The sequence below is a fragment of the Vidua macroura genome, chromosome 6 (genome assembly GCF_024509145.1).
Source record: "Vidua macroura isolate BioBank_ID:100142 chromosome 6, ASM2450914v1, whole genome shotgun sequence".
Lineage (NCBI taxonomy): Eukaryota > Metazoa > Chordata > Aves > Passeriformes > Viduidae > Vidua > Vidua macroura.
The window spans coordinates 22116074-22134552 of NC_071576.1; the positions used below are offsets into that span (position 1 = coordinate 22116074).

Genomic DNA, 18479 nt, shown 5'->3' on the forward strand with positions numbered 1-18479 from the left:
CTTTGGCCAAGCAGTTCTTGGCAGGCTTCAGAGAGGGTGGTGAAAATGCAGCTTTAAACCATCCTTACATCATCCCAGAGCTGTCTCCCTGCCAGTGTGGTCCCTTGTGTAAACTGTAACACCAGCAGAGCTACTGAATTTTGCAAGAGCTACCACTATACCAAATAAACTACTCTGGTAACTGGGGATCCATGAGAAATAGGCTTGGCCCAGCCATTTCTGAACTGTGTGCCTTCACAAGGACTCAGGGATGGGAGAGCCATTGCAGTCTCTGCAGTGGCTGCAAACCAGCTGAGGCTTTGTCGTATCTGCACTGGCTGATGTACACGTAGCTGGCTGAGCTGCCTCACAGACTCCATTTCAGTGATCATGTGGCAAAAAAACAGCTTTCAGTGTCTGGAGGATCTGGCCCTCTGTATGCCTGTGTGTGCATATGCAGATGCATGTGATGTCACTGAATGTCCCCTGCTCCCTGCAAAGGTCACTTTGTCTGAGACTTTTCATTTGCTTCAGAATAAAGCAGCCTCCAGAATGTAATGAAGGAAATTAGGTCTGAAATTTGTTTCCTAATATCCATGAATTGCTGCACCAAGCTAGGGGGAAAGCATTCAAATCCCTCTCTGCCCTCTTGGATAGAATTCTGTTTGTGGCTCTGTAATAATCAGCAGACATCAGTGTCTGCTACAACTGAGTATTTTTGGTACCTAATTGGCACTTAGATACTAATGTGATAGGAGCTTTAGAAATAGCTAAAGCAGATAAATATTGCTTCTTTCCCTGTGTGTATGTCTGTATCGTCTGTGTGAAGCTGTGTATTAATGTGAAAAATTCCCTGTTGATTTTAATGGAATGCATCTCTCTGTAGAGAATTTGCTTCTTTCAAAGCTGCAGTAAGGTATAGAAGGGATATTTTTTTGTGTGTGCTGTGAACATCTAGAACAAATTCCCGAAGTATTTGTGCAGAAACTGTGAATGCTCCCAGCTTGCAAATGAAGTCAAATCCTTGTTAATGTTTACAGTAAAACAGCTGTTCTCAGCATTTCTCCCTGAGCTCAGCTACTTTAGCTTTACCATACTGAGCCTTACATCATAGCAGCTGCAATAATAAGAGGCTGAAAGAGGTCAGAAGCAGCCAGTCCTGCTAAACCACACCTTTGTTTAAAAGAGATTTTGGATTGTAAAATATCTCAATTGCTACATTTTTCAGCCTGACTGGACTCCATGCATGGGCTGTGTCTTCAAAGACCTAGCTCACTAAAAGCACATAGGCACTGCAGAGTAAAGCAGAACACAGGCTCTTTATACATTTTCCTGGGAAACTTTCTGTAGATCCAGACTGGGAAATGTTCCAAGGCTTCACAGAACTAAAGATAACAGTAATAAAAAAAAAAACGGACTGGAGCACACTGACTTTTAAATGAAATAGCTGAGCCTAGTACACTTGCATGGCAAAGCCTTCATAATTTGTGCAGCAAGACTACTAATTTACACAAATAAAAGTAAGATCACTATAGATTACTGAATTTTAACAATTAGCAGGTATGAAAACAAACAATATTCTAGGAAAAGAAAAAAGCATCTTCATGTAGGTTGCTTTCAAGACTATATTTTCTTTGTAAATATTTGTGATTGCTCAAATAATAAATGCTACTGGATATGTTTAATAAAAATAATTAGGTGTTAGCAGAATGTAAAATAGACCATTGCCCTGCTCAGTCTTCTTTTCAGAAATAAGGGGGCACAATTTTTGTGCTAAGTATGAAGTGTATGGTCTATTGAGTTTCTGCAGTGTCTACATTGTAGAAATACATGAATAAATAGGAGTTTAAAGTAAATTTAAGAATATTTTAACATTAGATGTCCTATGTGTGATTTACTGAAACCTTTTCTGCTCAGTAGCAGAGATAGGTGGTTTTTAGCATGTAAAAGAAAATGTGTTAATTTCTGCTTTATTGCATTACATAGAAATTGGATAAAATATGTCCTTTTTTTTTTCTGACAATAAAAATTTGAAAATCAAAGTAAGAAAAAAATAGGATTTGTACAGTTGAAAAAATTCCAAATAAATTTATAGGTACAAGGGGTTATTTTGACAGCATTTTCACAGTTAAAATTGAGTGTGAACATTGTACTTACATGACCAATACTACCTGTGACACCAACAGCAACCTTTACTAGTCTTGTGATTCACAGAGTGATGTCACAGACTGTGAGATAATGTCACTGATGTCCTAGATTATGGCAATAGGTTGGGATAAAGGGGTTGTCACAGCTGGACTGCTTACTGAGTTTAGCAGATTCCACAGCATGTTGCCATCAAAAGGACTTGAATCCCAAATGTGCTTTACAGAAAGAGAAGAAGTAAGCAAAGGAAGCCACACAGAAGAATTTGTAGCTTTCATTGATACAGGTACTTCTAGTTGATACTAGATACTTTTAATTCAGAGGGACTGCAAATTCCATTGATACATTGTAAAGACAGTGTAAAGTGGAAATTACTGTGTCAAAATTCTAATAAATTGGACCATAGTTTCAGTAATGACTCATAATGATGGTGAATTACTTCCCTTGAAATAATTCTTTGAGATTCTTATGATTTCAGGTTGTAGTTGTATGAGGTACTGACCAGCAAAATAAAATACATACCCTTTCTTGAAGAGTGTAGAGGCTAAATGTACAAGGACTATGAAAGGTATTAACATGAGATGTAATATTCAAGCAAATTATTCAAAGTAACCATAGGTACAAATGGTATTCCTTGCTTTTATCACGATATCCTGTACTGCCTGGGGAAGAACCCCAGCCCCCCAAAAAGCAATTTTATGTACCTTCATACATATATATTATGTATACATCTATAATGTGTACATATATATTTGTATACATAATTTAATGCCAAGTGCTTTTAAAATATGCACATATCAATGACATAAACCATTTGTAAATACACACCTGAGCTAAATATTACTTAGCTGTGTGCATTTTTCTTTGAGTTTCACTGGTGCATTCAAAACATGATCAGTTTGTTTCTTGTGGCATAAATTGTCACTTGAACCTCTGAATAAAAATATTGCTTCTACTCTGTCATGTAGAGAGAATATATTCTGACTCTTGCTCTAGGTATAAATGTATCTGTCACATTTGAAAAGGCAACAGTTAAATACATGTTTCTTCTGTCAGAAATGCAGCAGTTAAACCCTAAATAATATCTATAGGATTAAGATCCAAGTACTCTACAAGAAATCTATATGCAGTTACCTTTCCACATTTCCTCTCTATCCCCTATCATAGACTATGGAAGATAATTTAAGAAGAGCTCTAGTATGTATGCTCATTATCTCCATTTTCGGGTAAGTGGAGCAAACAGCTTCACCCTAGCAGATTAGTAGCAAAATAGTACACATTCCTCTATGCTAAATGAATGAAAAAAGCAGGATTGAGTCAGAATGGGGGCAGAGAGAGAGAGACAGGAGGATTTTTTAAAAGAGTTTTCTGAATAATCAGGAAATCCAGTGAGACAAACAGAATGTGTAGAGAACAAGCCAGAATTATCAAATTACCATGACAACCATAGGCAAGAACCCAGAGAGAATCAGGTAAAGATATTACAGTAGAATTACAATTAACTTCACATTTATTAATTTATTTTTTTAAAAATAATGATCCCAAGCAATCAGGAAGAAGTATTTCCTTTGGCCTAGCTCATTGTGGTGCAAAGGCTTGTGAAATACAGCCTTGTTTGTAATTTTGAAATTGCTTCGTAAATGTATACAAGTAACTTTTATATTGATTTGAATATGCTGATTGTTTTAACCATCAGAATCTAATGTCAGATGCAAAACTCAGAATCACACATGCTTTATTTTGCTTGAAAAGATAAGCTAAAAGAAAATTTAGAAAAGGTAGAGGGAGTGTGTGGGTATGTGTGTACACACACTTATAGCGTGTATTTCTCTGTTACTCCTTAAAAATTCTCTGTTGTATGTTTTTCAAATAACTACTTTCTTCATTCAAATCTTTGATTAACACACAACCAAAAAGCTTTAAAACTGAATACAGTAAAAAAATAAGTAAAACCAAAGTGGAGTGAAAGTCAAATAAGTAAGAGTGGTGGTAATTATTTAAAAAAGCTACAGGTTAACCAGCAGGTGGTTAATGAGATTATCTGTCAAATATGGCTTGACATTCTGTTTTAATATTTCATTTCATATAACACTGTTCACGTATATTGGAAAGATAGAAGTATACAGTTCTGAAAGGCAGAGATCCATGTTTAGAGATGGAAGGGAGGATTTGTTCCCATGGGGGGTGGTTGACTTTTTTCCCCAGGTTTGAACAAAGCTCTCAGACTGTTAACACTTGAGTATACAAACAAGATTCCTCCAGTGCTTTGTCTTTCATAGTGTTTTGTGCCACTATCTGAATGCATATTGCATTTTACATGTGCCTGTAAATATAGAGACATGCCCATATTGATGTTTTTAATACTGCCCTGAAGTTTGCTGTGTGGTCAGGGAGAGCAGTGATGCACTCCATTGTTCCCTGCTATGATGTCATGCTCAAGACTTCGCCTTGGTTAAACAGAATTCAGTTTACTGCTCTGCAGCAAAATGTCTTTAGGGAAGACAGATCTATTGCTGTAGCAGAGATGGAAAGAAACAATGTGAAAAACAACAACAAAAAAAAGACAACATAGGGAAATGAGTATAAATTCTGACTAAAATATTTGCTGCCTATATTTTTCTCTACAGCTTTACAGAAGTAGATATGCACTCTCATCTATACACACACTCAAACTCTGCATAGCTCAGAGGTGTGTTTATTTTAATCTTGGGAACTAGGACAAGCTGAAATTCACTCTCAGGACTTGCATCATCACTAAGATTGCTCTCAAACATGCAGTCTTATATCACATTGTTCATTCTTTTTATTCACACTAACCACACGTGGAGTGCACGTAATGAGTCTAATCCTGCTAACTGTCCACTGAGGTTAATGAGAGCTAAAGACATCGGGCATGCTACAACATCCAGTGGTAAATTAATTCTTTTCCACAGCATCTGAAAACTCTGTGTGGGGATAGTGAGGGAAGAAAGAGGATGGCCTTTTAATTATGTTGGGAGATCCTGAGCTAGAAGAGGAATCTAAAGGGACTGAGTGGGGAGAAGGAGGTATTTCCTTCTCACTTCCTCCCTGCCTCCCTCCCAGCCTCCAAAAAAAAAAAAAAAAAAAAAAAACCCAAAAACAAACAAACAAAAAAAAAAAAAACCAAAAAAAACCAACCCCACAAAACCAAAAAGCCTTGGGGCCAGTCCTTCCCGAATAGGGACAGTTGGCAGGTATGTGTTAATCTTGTTCCCAGCACTTCAGAGGAACCACACACAGAGGCTCACCCTGTCCTTTCCAATCAGCGCTTCCTGTCCTTCAAGAGTTAACCTTCTCTAGAACATTTATTTCACGATCTCAGGAAAAAAAAAAAAAAACAACAAAACCAAAAAAAAAAAAAAAAAAAAAACAAAAAAAAAAAACCCAAAAAAAAAAACAACCAAGAACACCACACACACATGAAAAAGACCAAAACCCAAAGAACCCCCAAACCCAAACCTGCAGAGCTGAGAGGCTGCAGATCACAAGGCCATTCTGATAGCCTCCTGTCCCCATAGCAACAGCAACGGCATTTATCAGTTCCTTATGAGAGCAGGCACAGCAAATCTGCATTGCACATGGCAGCCTTCCAGCCTTTCAAATGAAAGAGCACTTTGAACTGCTGCCAAGTGTGGAAGGAGCAGAGCTGTCAGGACTGCTTAATGCTGGCAGTTTGTACTTGGGAGCCTTTCAGTTCCCAGAATCCTTCAGCATGGCAGCCTGCCAGGTACTTAGCGGAAGCTAAAAACTAACCCCCAGACCATTCACTGCAGTGCACTCAAAATTTTCCACATGTACCATGTCACAAGTGCAGACTGTACAATGAAAGCAAACGCCTTCTGCTTGGGATTCTAATTTTATTAATAATCTAGGAAAAAGCAATCAGAGATTAACTGGCTGACAGCTCTACGGTATAGCCACTGTTTATAACTCGGGGGGTGTATATCAAATGTGTATTTCATCCCTTAGAAATAGAATTAGCTCAGACAACAGGGGCTGCACAGCCCTAAATCTACATGCAGTACCTGAAAATGGGAAGATTGGTGTTAGCAGAAGGGAGAGGATGGTTATTTACAGTGGAGTGTTTTTTAGCAGTCATTATCAAATGCATAGCAATTAGATGTGAAACAGAAAAATAAGACAGTATTACTGGCTGGTAACTATTTTTTGCCCTTACCCTCTGCATTTTGATGACATTGTGACAATCTCAGAAACTGGCTGATGAGTGTAGCAGAGACACATGGCTCTTGGTGGGTTTCCTTCAGTGGAGAGTTTTCATGTGAACTTTTTATTGTTTTGCCTTACCCAGAGCACAAGGGCTTCTACTGGCAGAGGAAACACATTGGCACAGTTCTGCTTTTTTTTTTTTTTTTTTTTTTTTAATCTGCACTGAGATCAAGGGCAAGGGCTTCATTTTCCAGCGCTAGTCATAAGCCTTTAGCACAAATAGAATGAAAATTGTCTGTCGCTCAGGCAGTTGGACAGGGTTCAGGAAAACTATGTCTGGCACTAATTCCAAAGGGAGGAAGGTTTGGTTCAATCCAGCATCATTAATTTCAGTAAACTGTTTTCACTAGTCTGTATCCCACTGTTCAAGAGCTGTTTATTATCTTTTACAAAATAATGTTTTTTGGAGAACAGTCTAATGAAAAATACCTGATATTACTTACATACATATTACTTACATACATAAGTATACTCTCACATGTATGTATACACATAAATAGTTATATGAATAGATATGGTATGTGAGGCTGTATTCTTTTTTTTTTTTTTTACTTTTCTCTTTTTCTAAACAATTGCTGTTTCTTACCTTGCCTTCCCATTACAAAACACATTTATAATGCCAAATATAAAATAGTAAAAATAGCCCAGAAGGCAAAAGAGAGAGAGAGAGAGAGAGAGATGAAAAACCCTGGAGCAAAGACAATCTCCACAAATTTGTGAGTTTCACCAAAAAAAAAAAAAAACAAGGAAATGTAGAGCCTCTTTTTCACCTTGCAGCTATCTTTGGCTGCTGCTTGAAGATTTGACTTAATTCACCCAGGCAGTAGTGTCTAAAAGTAATACACCAAGACAGTTAATTTTGGCACTTAGGCTCCCTTAGGAATTTTACCAACAGTCTTTGTAAGGAAAGTAAATGATCTTTTTTTTTACTCTTGGTTTCTCCCCATGGCTCATCTTGATATGTGCTAATAAAAGAAACTGCCCCCACCCCCCATCTCTATTCTCACCATTATCCTCTGTCCATATCATCCTTCTTTCAATAACAATATTAATCAGCATTTGCAACATGGTTTTGGAGAAAAAGTGGGTTTGGTCTTTTCAGATGGCCTAGTTAGAAAGGAAAAGGAGGTAATGCTGAGTGAAATAACCTAAAATAGTGTCAGAATCTTTCTTTCTTTCTTTCTTTCTTTCTTTCTTTCTTTCTTTCTTTCTTTCTTTCTTTCTTTCTTTCTTTCTTTCTTTCTTTCTTTCTTTCTTTCTTTCTTTCTTTCTTCTTTCTTTCTTTCTTCTTCTTCTTTTCTTTTCTTTTCTTTTCTTTTCTTTTCTTTTCTTTTCTTTTCTTTTCTTTTCTTTTCTTTTCTTTTCTTTTCTTTTCTTTTCTTTTCTTTTCTTTTCTTTTCTTTTCTTTTCTTTTCTTTTCTTTTCTTTTCTTTTCTTTTCTTTTCTTTTTTCCCTCCCTTTCCCACCTCCCTCATTTTTTGGAAAACAGAGTAAAGTTTTGTTCAGTTCTCAAGTGTTATTAATCATTGGTGGAGGCCAAAAGCAGGGATATTTTTCTTGGCAGCACGTTTTGATAAACAATCTGTGTATGGGGTGAAGGGAGGGAGGAGCCTGTCTTGCTGGTAACTAAGCTAATGTTTGGCAGATTCTTCACTGTCACGAAAGTGCAAGTGGCTCTCAGTGGGAATAGCCTTAAAAATGTACGGATTCAGTTGATTCATTGTTGTTGATTGTTTACTACATCCACAGGATGTAAGATGAAAAGAGTCCAGGAAAAAGTAAAAATAACAACAGCAGAGGCCCCAGCTCTGCATATCCCAGCCTAAATATCCCAGTCGTTAGTCCCTTGCAAAGTGAGCAGAATTGTGTCTTATTTTGCACTGTAAGATTTGGCAAAGGTTAATGTGTGGAAATCTAGGCTCCCAGGCAGATTTTTCAAAACTTAAAGACAGCTGTAGGAAAGTCGGTGTGGGGTGGCTCTCAAAGAGGGACCCCCGCTCAGTGCTTGCCGGGGCAGAAGCGAGAGGCTGTGTGGGGGAGCTGGGGAGCCGCCGCGGCTGCACACGGGGGGCGCGGCCCGGCTGCGGGCAGGGCAGCCCCCGCCCCGCTGTGCCCTCGGCTCCGCGCTCCAGCACCCGTGTGGAAATGGGACCGGGAAAAGCAGAGGAAACGAGAGGCAACGTCCGTTAAGAAATGTGTCTTAAGAAGAGTTCCTGGGTGGGAAAGCAATAAACTCTGTATGTCAGCAAGGCTCACTACCTGAAAATGGTAGGAAAAACCAGAATTATAATGAGATGAGAACTGAAATGATAAACAGAAACATGTAACTACTCCTATTCTTTGTAACTGAGTGTTTTGACACTTCCCGGCAGCTTCTAGTAGGAGACAATGTTGTTTAACTTTTAATTTGACAAAATTATGCAACTTCTTCCTGAAGTGTTTGTGTTTTGATTTGCTGAACACACTCTACCACCAAGTACTCTGTTCACTGCTAATCTTTGCATTGTTTTGAAGCCAGTCATTTGATTGTGATGGATTTTATTTGCTATTCTGAGGTAAATCCATGTAAATTACACTTTCTGGAGTGCGCTACCCTTCTCATTCTTGTATTTTTTTCCAGCTGTAGCTGCTGTTTTGATCAGTAAAGAAAGAGCCATTTCTGTAAGTAAGTGCCTGCAGAAGAGCCAGCTGCTCTGACGGCTGCAGTGATCAGTGCCAAAACTTCTTAAAGCAAGCAGGAAAGAGTTAAACGTATTCCCAGGCTGTGAGTGTTTAGAGCCAGACCAGACTGTTCATTCCCAAGCTGCTGAGATCATGGGCTCCTAATTATTATCGCTTGCAAACTTTGGGGCTATCCTGTATTCTGCATAATTAACACTGGACAGCTGATCGATAATCCACAGTCCTCCTCTCTCATCCAGATCTACAGTAACCCCGTGTTTTGGGAGCTCATGTCTGGGAGTGGCACGGAGTAGTGCCTGGGGTGCAGCCAGGCCACCTGGGTTTTGTCGCTTTGTCCTTCATGGTGTGTTGCACCCTCTGCTTTCCATACCTGCTGATGGCTCTAGGAAAGGTAGCAGCCAGCTCCTGCACGCTGTATTTTGTATGAGCATTTTGATTCCTTCATTTAAATTGATGCTTCACCTGCTGTTTTATTGTTACACAGACCCATATGTGCATGTGTGTACTTTCAAATAAAGATGGTAATAGGAATAAAGGGAAAGGAGTTATCAGATGGCAGTATTTATCCTTGGACTGAAAGGAAGGAATTAGTAGATTTCACTTCTGATTGTGGAAATTATAGTCCTTATCCCTTAGGACTACTGGCAGGTGGTAAACTTTGGGCAATCTCTGTGGAATCCCTAATGCTGCATCCACAGTGCTGACTTGTGCTCCTGCACAGAAAACAGTAACTGGGTAGCAATTGCTCGCAGCCGCAGCTCCGTTCCTCCTTCATCGCCCTAAACAATCTACTGTTTGGGAAGTTCTTATGCTATTTTTTGTTTGTTTGCTTCTTTCTTTCAGTTAGCCAGATTAGACACCTGAATGGATTAATTGTTTGGGCTTCCTCTTTGCTTCTTCCAAAAGTAATATTAATTCCTGGATTATTTCAGAGCTAAAAAAACACCAGGCATGTTTAGTATAAATGCAGCAAGACCAATCTGATTGCTCCTGTCCCGTCACTTGCATGGCAAAGAGAAAAGGCAGAAGGTGAGCAGGAAAGCTTGCTGCTACCCTCGCAAGGACAGTGCTGCCATAGATGGGAAGCTTGTTACATTGCTACCGTTCAATCTATTTTTCCCTACCCAGATTAGATTGATACTGACAAGTCGTTCCCTGTGAAGGTGCCACAGCGTGGCATTTATTTGCATTTACATTGCAGTTCTCTTCATCAATCAGCTTTGCAGAGATCACTGCTGCTGCTGGCCATATTGTTGCTATGCTGACACTTCATCCTTAAGTGCCGCTTGCGTAATGGTACAGTACGTGCCCATGACCAAAGTTTAAATCAAAGTTTAATCATTACGGAAAGACAAACATATTTCCGCAATTGTGTATCCTGCAAGTTAGAGTAAAGGCAGTTTGGTCGGGTCACAGATGCTAATCTCTCTTTTTCTATTCACAAACTATAAAGGGAGTTGACAGCGCCTGTAAATGGTTTTCTAAAGCTAGATTATATCTAAGGTGATTATTATTTACACCCACTATAAAGACTGCTCTTGTGAGCCAAGAAGTCTGTTCCTGTGAGGTGAGTTTACCAAAAAAGGGTTTTCTTGCAGGAGGATTCAGTGGATCGAGGATCCAGGGTGAGGGGTAGTCATGGAGTGCCTTGTCATGTGTTGGATTTGTGTAACCGGGGGACTGAAATACAGTCAGGATATGTTGCAGTTCTGCATTTTTAGACATGTGGGATGAAGGGAAAGCTTCAGGTCTCTCAACTCGAATTTTTTAAGCAGAGGCTGACCTTTTGCCACAGCCCAATTCTGCTCCTCATATGAAGATCAATGTGAGGCAGTAAAAGGATAGGAAAGGAGCTACATACATTCATACATTCCAGTATGAATCAGAGGGAACACATGCTTATTTAGTGAAGTAAAGACATATTAATGTAGAAATCCTGTAGCCATCACTAAATCACTGTGGCGGGAAGCAAAGACTTTTTACTTTGACCAGCTTTCATCTGCCATACTTCTGTGAAGCTTCTGTAATGTCCACAGTTTAGGTGTGAAATTTTAAAGTGTGAAATCCACTCCCCTTTAGCGCATCTTCTTCAGCCAATTTGCATACAGGATACTCACATAATTCAAAGACTTTTCTATCTCTATTTACCCTTCTACAAGCTTCCCCTGAAAAAGAGTCACTTTGTCACAACTGATTTTCTAACTGTATTTTATCTGTTCCTACCATTTCTGTAACTTCAATGTGTGCATTTCATTAAGCCTTCCGTATAAAATAATTCCACACACGTATAATCAGACTCATTTGCCAGCTTTGTAGACTAGAACTAGATACATATAAAATGCTTTGGACAACTAAAAATGGAAATGGCACATATTGATTATATGAAATGAAATATTTAAAGGAAGGTTTTTATGTCATGTGAGTTCCAAAACGTTATTAATCGAATAGAAGGTGTCTTTCCCCGTTTGTGCTGCATGGCTGTTGAGCGTGCCGGCGTAAGGGAGCCGTGGCACCCCGCCATAGAAACACTTAAGTCCTTTTAAAGCACAGAGGGAAACCTGCAATGGACGGGCATTTCGGCGTTTCTAGCAACAAAGGAATCAGGAAGAGATACTGAAAGAAAGAAATCCACCCAACACAGCCCAGCTGGGAGAGGTTCCGCGTTCGCCGAGCGTGCGACGGCTTCCCCCCCCCGCCCCCCGCGCCCTCCCCCGCTGCGCGCTGTCTCCGCGGGCACCGTGCGCCGGCTGCGCGCCAGTGGCGCGATGCCGGTGGCCGCCCGCGCCGGGTCCCGGCCGAACCGCGTCCCCGCAGTGACAGTTTATTATTCTTTGGACGCAGGCAGCGATGTCGATATTTGCAAAAACAGCCGCCGACTGCAACGAGAGCAAAAGCGGGTTCTGCAGAGCCCCTCCTGGCCAGCACGGGCACCGGCGTGGCCGCGGGGCCGGGCGGGGAGCGGGCAACTTCGGGGATCGCGGGCGGGAGAAGGAAAGCTTCGGGGGGGTTTATTTTGTTTCCCTCCCAGTGAAATGAATTCTTGGCTTATTTGCATGAACCGAGGTTGTTTTAAGTAATTTGACTGTTAACAGTGTTATGCAAATGTTAGCTAGCTATTTAAAGGGAGAAATAGAAGGAAAAAAAAACCAAAAAAAACCCAAAAAACCCCTGTGTTCTCACAACGCCGGGGAAATCCTACGTCCCTTTGCATTAGCGAGATGAGATCACAGCGATTACTCACTCACCTGCCTGGCCTCTCCTACACCCTTGAGCAATGCACAGCACTATCTTTCCCAGCCCAGCCTTAAATACTTGGCAAACATGGCTGGTTTAAACAAATCAAAAGTGGAAGAGCTTCTGATGCAGTCACAGGCTTACAAAAACTGTGTCATTCTGTCACTGGGATCACTGAAAGAGAAACACGAAATCGGATATTAAGGCGGGATCCCCCATTTGCCTCAGCAGCCGGAGCGCACGGGAATCCCACCGACAGTCGCGGTGGCAGAAAGCCGCGCAGCCGTCACGGAAGTAAAGCGGGGCGAACCGCGGGCTTACAAAATCCCGAAAGCGAGACATCTGAACTTAGAAAGCGCAGTCAGAGAAAAAACCAACCAACCAACCAAAAAAAACCAGCCCCACCACCCACCACCACCACGACGACGACTGTGCATGCGCGCCCTGACCGCGGTGCCGCGGCGGGGGGCCGGCAGCGCGGCCGGGGAGGAGGGTGAGGGCGCGATCTGGCGTTCAAGTTTCCAAACATAGCCGGCAGCGCAGGCTGCCCGCGCCCCGCCGCGCTCCAGCTGCGGCCGCGCCGGGGAGGGCGCGGGCAGCGCGCCGGGCATGCGCGCCCCGCGCAACAAGTGAGCTCCGCGCCGGCGGCCGGGGGGAGGGGAGCGGGGCGCGGGCGCTCGGCGGTGACGCGGGGCCCCGCCCGGGTGCAGCCGAGCCGGGAGCACGGCGCGGAGAAGGGGAGGGGCGTCGCGGCGCGGGGGGAGCGCGGCGCGGCGGAGGGGGCGCGCAGCCACACGCGGCGGCGCGCAGCACCCCGCGCTCGGACTGCGAGTAGCGGCGAGGATGTGAGTGAGGAGCAGGCGGCGCCGCTCGCCACGCTGCTGCTGCCGCCGCCGCTGCTGCTGCTTCCCGGACTGCCACAGCTCCGCCAGCCCTCAGGGAAGCCGCCGCTGCCGGGACCGAACAGCTCCGTGCGGGTGCCCCTGTCTTGCTCACGGCGGTGGATCAGCACGTACCGAGCTGCAAGCTCACGAGGCAGCCGTGGCGGGTGGAAGGTGACCCCCCCCCATCTTCCTCCGTGCACCTCCGCCTCCTCCCGGAGGAGGAGCAGCAGCAAGCGGAGAGCTAGAGAGCGCAGGGAAACAGAAGCGGCTAGAAAGCGACCCCCACCCAGCCAACCCCCCGGAGGAGCAGTGGAATCGTTTCCCACCCCACCAGGGCAGCAGCGGCAGGACCACAGGTAGAAGCAGCCATCTCCGGCAGCAGGAGCGAGCTAAAAGCAGACGATCCCCCTTGCTGAAAGGGGCAACAGGATCAGGTACGGAGAGCCACCCCCCCCGCCCCTGCAGCTCGGGGGGGAAGACTGAGCCAGCCCCTACCCCGGCGGCAGCGGCAGCAGCTCCCCAGCCAGCAGCACCATGTCCGCCGCGCAGGTGTCCTCGTCGCGGAGGCAGTCATGCTACCTATGCGATCTGCCCCGCATGCCCTGGGCCATGATCTGGGACTTCACGGAGCCCGTCTGCCGGGGCTGCGTTAATTATGAGGGCGCCGACCGCATCGAGTTCGTTATCGAGACGGCCCGGCAGTTGAAGCGGGCGCACGGCTGCTTCCAGGACGGTCGCTCCCCGGGCCCCCCGCCGCCGGTCGGCGTAAAGGCAGTGACGCTGTCCGCCAAAGAAGCGGCGGCGGCGGCGGCCCAGCAGCAGCTCAACCATGTGGATGCCACATCCAAGGCGGCCTCGGCGGGGCTGACCCAGTCCAGCCTGGACCGCTACGGGCTCAGCGCCGCCGCGGCGGAGCAGCGCAGCCGCTTCGAGTACCCGCCGCCGCCGGGCAGCCTGGGCAGCAGCCATGGCGCCCGCCTGCCCAACGGACTGGGGGGCCCCAATGGCTTCCCCAAGCAGCCTGAGGACGGGCCACCGGAGCTGAACCGGCAAAGCCCCAACTCCTCCTCCTCCTCTTCCTCCTCCCGTCGCGGGACGCACGGGGGGCTCGTGTCTGGCCTGCCCCCGGGGGCCGCCGGCGCTCAGATGAACGTGCCCCCCAACCTGCTGCCGCAGACGCTGCTGAACGGCCCCGCTGCCTCCGGCGTGGCGCTGCCTCCGCCGCACGGGGGCCTGAGCGGCCGCGGCGCCGGGGGTCCCCCCGCTCCCTCCGCCTCTTCCCAAGGGGGCACCTGCGGCGGCGGTGCCGGGGGAGGCGGCAGCTCGTCCTCCGAGGCCTGCGGCAAGCGGCCGGGCTCGGTATCCAGCAGTGACCAAGAGCGGGAGCTGAAGGAGAAGCAGCGCAACGCGGAGGCGCTGGCCGAGCTTAGCGAGAGTTTGCGGAATCGCGCCGAGGAGTGGGCCAGCAAGCCCAAGATCGTGAGGGACACGCTGCTCACTCTGGCCGGCTGCACCCCCTACGAGGTGCGCTTCAAGAAGGATCACGCCCTGCTGGGCCGCGTCTTTGCCTTCGACGCCGTCTCCAAGCCGGGCATGGACTATGAGCTGAAGCTCTTCATCGAGTACCCTAGCGGCTCCGGCACCGTCTTCTCCAGCGCCTCCGGCGTGGCCAAGCAGATGTACCAGGACTGTATGAAGGACTTCGGCCGCGGCCTCTCCTCGGGCTTCAAGTACCTGGAGTACGAGAAGAAGCACGGCTCTGGCGACTGGCGGCTCCTGGGGGACCTGCTGCCCGAGTCTGTGCGCTTCTTCAAGGAGCTGGTGGGCGCCGACATGCTGCCGCAGCCCTACCTGGACGCCAGCTGCCCCATGCTGCCCACGGCGCTGGTGAGTCTCCCGCGGCCGGGGGCCGGGGCCGGCGGGGCGCAGGGCACGGCCGCCGCCTCTAGGGGACCTGGCGGTGGCGGAGGCGGCGGCGGCGGCGGAGCGATGCGCAAGAGGAAAGCGTCTCCTGAACCCTCGGACTCGGCCGAGGGGGCTCTGAAGCTCAGCGACGAGCAGCAGCGGCAGCAGTGGATGGCCAGCCAGAGCGAAGCGCTCAAGCTCACCATGTCGGCCGGGGGCTTCGGGGCGGTGCATGGCGGGGGCCCCCCGCCGCCGCCGCCCCTCGGGCCTCACTCCAACCGGACCACGCCACCCGAGTCCGCCCCCCAGAACGGACAGTCCCCCATGGCCGCGCTCATGTCGGTGGCCGACACGCTGGGCAATGCCCACTCGCCCAAGGACGGCAGCTCGGTGCACTCCACCACGTCCACCCGCAGGAACAGCAGCAGCCCCGTGTCGCCGGCTTCGGTGCCGGGTCAGCGCCGTCTGGCCTCCCGCAACGGGGACATGAACCTGCAAGTGGCCCCTCCTCCCCCCAGCACCCACCCCGCCATGGACCAAGTGCACCCCCAAAACATTCCGGACTCCCCCATGGCCAACAGTGGGCCCCTGTGCTGCACCATTTGCCACGAACGCTTGGAGGACACCCACTTTGTTCAGTGCCCCTCTGTGCCCAGCCACAAGTTCTGCTTCCCTTGTTCCAGAGAAAGCATCAAGGCCCAAGGGGCGACTGGTGAAGTCTACTGCCCCAGTGGAGAGAAATGCCCCCTAGTCGGTTCCAATGTGCCTTGGGCATTTATGCAGGGCGAGATCGCGACCATTTTAGCTGGGGACGTTAAAGTGAAAAAGGAGAGAGACCCTTGAGTAAGAAATCCAATCCCTTCAGACTCCTGAAGATGTAGAATTGTGAATATAACAAACTGCAAAAGTTAGTCTTATGTATAGACATTATTTTCGTCGTATGTTTCTATATTTTGAAACAAAGGTATGTACTCTTCTTCATTTGAAGGATAGAGCTGGTTTTTGTTAAACAGAATATAATATTGTTTGGTTACTACATAATACCTGTTCTCATTTCTTTGGCAGTGTGTTGGCTAGGTACAAAGTTAATAGCCCTTAGCGATTACCTGCTGCTGGTGTGTATTTTTGTAAATGTATGCACTTCTCTGAAAGAAGAAGAAAAACGCAAAAGACAAAAAAAAAATTTTGCCAAGGCCAGTGTTGATGCCTAAAAAATTGCTACAAAAATGGTGACAGCTTACGTTTTACAAGCCCTGAGTGTTAGTCTTTCACCTTTTTTTTTTCGTTTCTGTTTTTTTGTTGCAAAACGGTGGGGTGGCTGTGGGGGGAGGGTGTTTTTTTGTTGCAAGTTTGTAAGGAAAATGTTTCAGTTTGTTTCTATTGATCTGAACGTTTTTTAATCTTCATGTGTTTTTTGTTTTTGCTTTTATTGATGCACGGATGCTTTTGAACAGTAGAGCAAAATGCTGTACATGAGAAACATGCTCTGTTTGTCCTTTATACATTTCTGTAGTTAACAGAACACTGTAATGTGCCTTGGAGCTTAGTAAATTGTAATAAATTCAATTGATATTAATACTTCTTGAGTAGCAAGTTTCATTTTTCTCTAAGCTTAGGCAGTATGCGCAAGCCGTGTTGGCTTTTTAAAGGTCTCCATTATACCAAGAGTCTACAGTTCGTTGTGATAATTGTGGCACTTGTATGCACATTTTCACTTATATGTAGTAAGATGATGATGGTATTATCAAACTTACTTAAATCTTGGCACTGTGCCTATTTACATTTCACCTTTAATGTTGCAGTAACGGTTGCTGACTAAGCATTTTCTATTTACTGTTCCTGCATCTCATTTCCTCCTCCCTTCTCCTCCCCCCCACTAGCTCTCCAGCTGCAAGCTGTTTGCAATACAGGATGCATACATTGCCTGTGCAATTTAATAAGGCTTGAGGTTTAAAATAAAGCCTTCTTAAAAAAAAAAAAATCCACAAAACAACCCAGCATCCCATAGTTAATAACTTTAGTTGATTTTAAGAGTGGCTGTCAAAGTTTGACATTAGCCACAAACTCATGGTAAGGCAGGACTGTAGCTGAACAGAGTACAGAAAAGGGTAGCATGAAATAACAGCTTCTACAGTTAGTGTTGCAGCTGGTGGGTTGCTACCCCATTTAGGCATTGGCTTTTCATAACTTGAATGGATGAGCAGTTCAGGGGCTTTATTGTGTTTTCAGGCAAGGAAGCTTCCTTTAAGCATTGAAGTGAATGCTTTCTTTTTGGCAATGATTATATGTGATTCTTCGTATAATTAACAATTCTGTGTGACATTGGCATTTTCTGGAGATAGGGAAGCAGTGTAATACCTGTTAAGAGATCAACAGGCAAAGTAAATACACAGGCCTCATGCTAGCTAGAAAATGCAAACAAACCTAATGTGAACTTTGTCCTTTTCAGTGAGGCAAATGGAGGAAAGAGGGGAAAACCTGAAAAAAAACCAGCAGCGCTGCAGAAAACCTTTGCAGTTTGACCAGCAGAATATAGAGCTGTTCCAAATGCAACAGTATCATAGGTTATGAGCTCTTATTTTATTCCATTTGGTGGGATCCCCACCCACCAAAGCCCCATAGTTGTGTAAAGGGAAGTCGGATGGCATTTGGTATCTGCTTGGTCTTAATACATACTTGATTTGTATTCCTGGTGGGAAGGAGGGTAGAAGCCTTGAGACTATATGCTTAGTGTGCCTACAGATCTTTGCAGTCTTGTGTAGATACACTCTGGCTGTTTCGTGTGTATGGGGAGGGGGTGGGGTTTGTTATGTTCTGAGATTTAGTATTTGGCATCGCTATATCTGTGATTTCAGACATTGACTTTGTGTGTGTATAGATTTTTTTTTCTGACAAGTGATATATCAGTGCTTAAAAACCTCCAAACATATTGTTCTTATGTAATGAATCAAAGAAGTAATGCAGAAAATGAATATTTTGAGTTAATTGTTGGATACAACTTACATGTTTTTTAGAATATAGGTTTGTACTGATCCTATTTTCAGTTATTTCTAAGCATGCAATTCTCACACAGCAGTTTATTTTTAAATCATGAGATAGGGAGACTAACATTGTAAGCTCATGACTGGCAGAGGAAAAAAAATTGTACACATGGTTGAAATACAAGTTTAAACTTAAGGAGAAGTAATATTCATATGTGAATTGCAACTGCTATTAAAAGAGAACTACTACTGGCTATTCAACATTTAATTGTATCACAGAAGTGTGAATACCCTGATTTATATAAACAGAACCACTCATGTAATCTTGAAATAATTCATCAGTAGTTATAGCTAGAAAGGGACCCATTTTGTGGATTTTTAAAATTTCAGATAATTTTTGAAAAGCTCTTATTTTTTGAAA

At 45.1% G+C, this 18479-nt stretch overlaps 1 protein-coding gene and 1 long non-coding RNA gene across 2 annotated transcripts; both read left to right on the forward strand.

The window, feature by feature from the left end:
- Positions 1–2302: 2302 nt before the first annotated feature.
- LOC128808854 (uncharacterized) lies at positions 2303–9402 on the forward strand. The gene is made up of 3 exons (XR_008437553.1): positions 2303–2361; positions 3292–3350; positions 8993–9402. It is a non-coding gene; the product is annotated as an uncharacterized LOC128808854 (long non-coding RNA).
- A 3655-nt stretch (positions 9403–13057) lies between these two features.
- Positions 13058–16655, forward strand: IRF2BPL (interferon regulatory factor 2 binding protein like). The gene has a single exon (XM_053980983.1). It carries the CDS (start codon positions 13707–13709, stop codon positions 15918–15920), a length of 2214 nt encoding a protein of 737 aa, XP_053836958.1. The 5' UTR covers positions 13058–13706; the 3' UTR covers positions 15921–16655.
- The last annotated feature ends 1824 nt before the right edge of the window (positions 16656–18479 follow it).

Coding starts and splice junctions, on each gene's coding strand:
- IRF2BPL (XM_053980983.1), top strand. CDS start 13,707: ATGTCCGCCGCGCAGGTGTCCTCGTCGCGGAGGCAGTCATGCTACCTA.